Below are 6,007 nucleotides of genomic sequence, written 5' to 3' on the forward strand. Positions count from 1 at the left end.
TTTATTTGTACATATTTATTCTATTTATTTTATTTGTGCATATTTATTCTATTTATTTTATTTGTACATGTTCTATTTATTTTATTTGTATATCTTTATTCTATTTACTTTATTTGTACACGTTTATTCTATTTATTTTATTTGTACATATTCTATTTATTTTACTTGTATATCTTTATTCTATTTATTTGTACACGTTTGTTCTATTTATTTTATTTGTACATATTTATTCTATTTATTTGTACATATTTATTCTATTTATTTTATTTGTGCATATTTATTCTATTTATTTTATTTGTACATGTTCTATTTATTTTATTTGTATATCTTTATTCTATTTACTTTATTTGTACACGTTTATTCTATTTATTTTATTTGTACATATTCTATTTATTTTATTTGTATATCTTTATTCTATTTACTTTATTTGTGCACATTTGTTCTATTTATTTTATTTGTACATATTCTATTTATTTTATTTGCATATCTTTATTCTATTTACTTTATTTGTACACGTTTATTCTATTTATTTTATTTGTACATATTCTATTTATTTCATTTGTATATCTTTATTTACTTTATTTGTACACGTTTATTCTATTTATTTTGTTAATATGCCTGTCAATGTTAATATACCTGTATATATGCATGTATGTTTGTATGCATTTATTACCCTATTTTTACTCTATTTTATTTGTACATATTTCTTCTATTTATTTTATTCGTATGTTTTGTCGTCTGTCTCCCCCTTCTAGCCTGTGAGCCCGCTGTCGGGTAGGGACCGTCTCTAGATGTTGCCGACTTGGACTTCCCAAGCGCTTAGTCCAGTGCTCTGCACACAGTAAGCGCTCAATAAATACGATTGATTGATTCTATTTACAGATTTATTACTCTATTTTACTTGTACATATCTGTTCTATTTACTTTATTTTGTTACTATGGTTTTGTTCTCTGCCTTCCCCTTCTAGCCTGTGAGCCCGCTGTCGGGTAGGGACCGTCTCTAGATGTTGCCGACTTGGACTTCCCAAGCGCTTAGTCCAGTGCTCTGCACGCAGTAAGCGCTCAATAAATACGATTGATATTTATTCCGTTTATTTTATTTTGTGAATATGTTTTCTTTTTTCGTCCGTCTCCCCCTTCTAGCCTGTGAGCCCGCTGTGGGGTAGGGACCGTCTCTAGATGTTGCCGACTTGGACTTCCTAAGCGCTTAGTCCAGTGCTCGGCACACAGTAAGCGCTCAATAAATACGATTGAATGAATGAATGACAAATACGATTGATTGATTGAATGAATGAATGAATGAATGAAAGAAAATGCCTCTCCCGCCCGTCTCCCTTTTCCCCCTTTCCCATCTCCGGCTTCCCACCGCCCTGATCCTTCTCTCCTTCCCTTTCAGACGAGGAGAAGGGCGGGACGCTCCAAGTGCGGGACTTTGAGAGGAAAGCTCGCGAAGGTAAGCGGCGCCGAGGGGGGAAAGCTGCAGGCCGGGGCCTCAGTTTCCCCCGTCCGGCCCTGAGAATTGCGCGGGGACCGCGTGTGTTTCCCGAGAATTCGCAGGGGATCGGCGCGGTGCCCGACTTTTGGGCGATGGCGGATGGTTTTTGCTGGCCTTTTTCATCCATTCAGTCGTATTTATTGAGCGCTTACTGCGTGCAGAGCACTGTACTAAGCGCCTGTTTCCCGAGAATTCGCAGGGGATCGGCGCAGGGCCCGACTTCTGGGCGATGGCGGATGGTTTTTGCTGGCCTTTTTCATCCATTCAGTCGTATTTATTGAGCGCTTACTGTGTGCGGAGCACTGTACTAAGCGCCTGGGAAGTACCAGTCGGCAACATCTAGAGTGGGCTCACCGCTTGGCTGCCGTGTGACCTTGGGCCAGTCACTTCCCTTCTCTGGGCCTCAGTGGCCCCTTCTGTAAAATGGGGATGAAGACCGGGGCCGCGTCCAACCCGGTTTCCTGGGCCCCACTTCGGCGTTGAGTACAGTACTAGGGTAAGCGCTTAACAAATACCACAGCAATTATTATCATTCTCATTATTATTTTTAAATTGATTAGCCAGAGCCCGGCTGGAGGGAACACCAGATGAGCGCCCATTTTTTGTCCATCGAGGCTTCCCGGCCGTAGGACTGTTAAGAGCGCCCGTTTCATTCCCGCGGCGGTATCGACTGAGCGCTTACCATATGTGCAGAGCACTGTACTAAGCGCTTGGGAGAGGACGGTAGAACACTAAGCAGCGGAAGCGCTTAAATACTGAAATTAGTATTAGAGAAGCAGCGTGGCTCAGTGGAAAGAGCCCGGGCTTTGGAGTCGGAGGTCTTGGGTTCGAATCCTGACTCTGCCAGCTGTGTGACTTTGGGCCAGTCACTTCACTTCTCTGGGCCTCAGTTCCCTCATCTGTCAAATGGGGATGAAGACTGTGAGCCCCACGTGGGACAACCTGATCACCTTGTAAACTTCCCAGTGCTTAGAACGGTGCTTTCCACAGAGTAAGCGCTTAATAAATGCCATCATCATTATTATTATTTGGAGTCAGAGGTCATGGGTTCAAATCCCAGCCCCACCAACTGTCAGCTGTGCGACTTTGGGCCAGTCACTTCACTTCTCTGCGCCTCAGTCCCCTCATCTGTAAGTAAACCTGATCACCTTGTAACCTCCCCAGTGCAAACAGTGCTTTGCACATAGTAAGCGCTTAATAAATGCTATCAATCAATCAATCATATTTATTGAGCGCTTACTGTGTGCAGAGCACTGTACTAAGCGCTTGGGAAGTCCAAGTTGGCAACATATAGAGACGGTCCCTACCCAACAGTGGGCTCACAGTCTAGAATTATTATTATTATTATTATTATTATTATTATTATTAAACAGACAAGGGGCCCTTTTGTTTTATGGTTTCTATGTCTTAAACACTATGTGCCAGGCATCGTACGGAGCGCTGGGGTCCATCCAGTCTCATCATTCATTCAATCGTATTTATTGAGCGCTTACTGTGTGCAGAGCACTGTACTAAGCGCTTGGGAAGTACAAGTGGGCAACATATAGAGACAGTCCCAACAGTGGGCTCACAGTCTAGAAGCTATCATTATTATTATTATCATTATTATCATTATTAGACAAGGGGCCCTTTCGTTTCATGGCTTCTATGTATTAAACGCTATGTGCCAGGCGTCATACAGAGCACTGGGGTCCGTCCAGTCTCATCATTCCTTCATTCAATCGTATGTATTGAGCGCTTACTGTGTGCAGAGCACTGTACTAAGCGCTTGGGAAGTCCAAGTCGGCAACATCGAGAGCCAGTCCCTGCCCTCCTTGGGGCCCACAGTCTTAACCCCCCGTCCGGCAGATGAGGGAACCGAGGCCCAGAGACGCCCGCCGCGTCGTTCGTTCGATGGCATTTATTGAGCGCCGTCTGTGCGCGGAGCACCGCCCGGGCCGGGGCCAGGCGGACGGGAGGCGCTCACCAAGTAGGCCGAGCCGTTGGGAGCCGGCCCGTCTCCTCCCCGCAGTGTGCGACCGGTTGGACGGCCCGCGGCCCGGCAGCCCGTTCCTCTGCATGGACCTCACCTACATCGCGGCCCTGCTGAGGGACGGCTTCGGCTTCGCCGACACCACGCTCCTGAAGGTGACGGCGCGGAAAACCCGGCGGCGGGGGGAGGAGGAGGAGCAGGAGGGGCTACTTACTGAACGCCGCCTCCCGGTCTGTCTTCGCAGCTGGCCAAGAAGGTGAACGACATCGAGACGGGCTGGGCGTTGGGGGCCACCTTCCACCTGCTGCAGTCTCTGGGCCTCTCCCGCTGAGCCCGGCGCCGGAAAACCGGCGCTCCGGCCCGACGGACATCCGCCCGGGGGGCCGGCGTCGCCTCGGGACAACCAGAGAGGTTGGGCCGCTATTCCCCATCTTCCCGATGGCCCCGGGGCCAACGAGATTATTTATTGATTGATTGAAGGACGGGCCCGGGCCGCTCTCCGGATGGTTCGCGTCCGGGGCCGCCCCCTCGGGATTCCCCTTTTAATGTGAGATAATAAATTCCTTATTTTGGCAAAAAAAAAGAGGGGGGAAAAAGTCAGTCCCGGGAGAGGCGACGGCGACGTGGCCACCCCTCTGGATTCCCATTATAATGCTAGGTAATAAATTCCTTATTTTGGCAAAAAGAAGAGGGGGAAAACGTCGGTCCCGGGAGAGGCGGCAGTGACGTGGCCGCCCCTCTGGATTCCCGTTTTAATTAATAAATTCCTTATTTTGGCAAAAAGAAGAGGGGGAAAAAGTCGGTCCCGGGAGAGGAGGCGGCGGCGTGGCCGCCCCTCCCGATTCCCGTTTTAATTAATAAATTCCTTATTTTGGCAAAAAGAAGAGGGGGAAAAAGTCGGTCCCGGGAGAGGAGGCGGCGGCGTGGCCGCCCCTCCTGATTCCCGTTCTCATGTTAGATAATAAATTCCTTATTTTGGCAAAAAAAAGAGGGGGAAAAAGTCGGTCCTGGGAGAGGCGGCGGCGGTGTGGCCGCCCCTCTGGATTCCCGTTTTAATATTAGATAATATTATCTAACATTAATAGCATTATTAATGCTATTATTAATTAATAGCATTAATGTTAGATAATATTAACATTAGATATTAGATAATATTAATGTTAGATAATGTTAGATTAATGGTGGATAATATTAATGTTAGCATTGACATCTAACATTAATGTTAATGTTAGATAATAGCATCTAACATTAATATCTAACATTAATTATCTAACGAGGGCCCGGGGTTTGAATCCCACCTTGGCCACCCGTGGGCCCGGTCGCTTTGCGTCTCCGGGCCTCGGTGACCCCAGCCGGAAAATGGGAAGATGGTGAGCCCCGTGAGGGACCGGGCGCCACCTGATTAGCCTTGGAACTGTAGCGGCGCTCAGTACAGTGCCTGGCACAGAGTCGGCGCTTAACAGGGAAGCAGCGTGGCTCAGTGGAAAGGGCCCGGGCTTTGGAGTCCGAGGTCATGGGTTCAAATCCCAGCTCCGCCAACTTTGGGCCAGTCACTTCACTTCTCTGGGCCTCAGTGACCTCATCTGGAAAACGGGGATGACGACTGTGAGCCCCCCGTGGGACAACCTGATCGCCCTGTAGCCTCCCCAGCGCTTAGAACAGTGCTTTGCACATAGTAAGCGCTTAAATACCAAAATTGTCATTATTAATAATAATTGATATTAATTATTACCCTTATTATTATTAATTAATTGTTGCCCTCTCTGTCCTTGCCGGACATTTCCAGGAGGAACAGAAGCAGGTAAGCTCATCGCGGGCGGGGATGGTGTCTGTCTATTAGCTCTGGTCCTCTCCCGAGCGCTCAGCACAGCGCCCTGCACACAATAAGTGCTCAGTAAATACGTCCAGAGGGACAACCATCAGATTGCTGGGATGGTTGCACCGGCTTCAATAAGAACAATGGTATTTGTCGGGTGCTTACTATGTGCTAAGCACTAGGGTAGATACAGGGTCATCAGGTTATAATAATAATGTTGGTCTTTGTTTAGCGCTTACTATGTGCCAAGCACTGTTCTAAGCGCTGGGGAGGCTACAAGGTGATCAGGTGGTCCGACGGGGGGGCTCACTGTCTTCATCCCCATTTTCCAGATGAGGTCACTGAGGCACAAGGAAGTCAAGTGACTCGCCCAGAGTCACCCAGCTGACAATTGGCGGGGCGGGGATTCGAACCCGCGACCCCCGACTCTTTCCACTGAGCCGCGGGGCACAGAAAAGCAAAGCGCCTCGCCTGAGCGCCTGCAGCCGACAGGATTAGAACCCGGGTCCCCCGACTCCCAAGCCCCCGGGGGTGCCCCTGGATGGCTACACACTGAGCGTCAGCGAGCCCCCGCGGCGAGTACTTAAGTGGAAAGAGCCCGAGGTCACGGGTTCGAATCCCGGCTCCGCCACTTGTCAGCTGGCTGACTTTGGGCGAGTCACTTCTCTGGGCCTCATCTGGAAAATGGGGCTGAAGACCGGGAGCCCCCCGTGATCACCTTGTA

At 48.3% G+C, this 6,007-nt stretch overlaps 1 protein-coding gene across 1 annotated transcript in view; it reads left to right on the plus strand.

Moving 5' to 3' along the window:
* The window catches only part of LOC119944753 (ectonucleoside triphosphate diphosphohydrolase 5-like), a 42,222-nt gene extending 38,258 nt beyond the window's left edge, over positions 1–3,964 (plus strand). Inside the window, 4 exon segments of the mRNA XM_038765886.1 lie at positions 1,397–1,453; positions 3,507–3,622; positions 3,712–3,750; positions 3,753–3,964. Coding sequence (XP_038621814.1) covers positions 1,397–1,453; positions 3,507–3,622; positions 3,712–3,750; positions 3,753–3,941 — 401 coding nt within the window. The 3' untranslated portion in view covers positions 3,942–3,964.
* Positions 3,965–6,007: the final 2,043 nt, after the last annotated feature.

Source organism: Tachyglossus aculeatus, chromosome 23 (genome assembly GCF_015852505.1).
Source record: "Tachyglossus aculeatus isolate mTacAcu1 chromosome 23, mTacAcu1.pri, whole genome shotgun sequence".
In the NCBI taxonomy this organism is placed as follows: domain Eukaryota; kingdom Metazoa; phylum Chordata; class Mammalia; order Monotremata; family Tachyglossidae; genus Tachyglossus; species Tachyglossus aculeatus.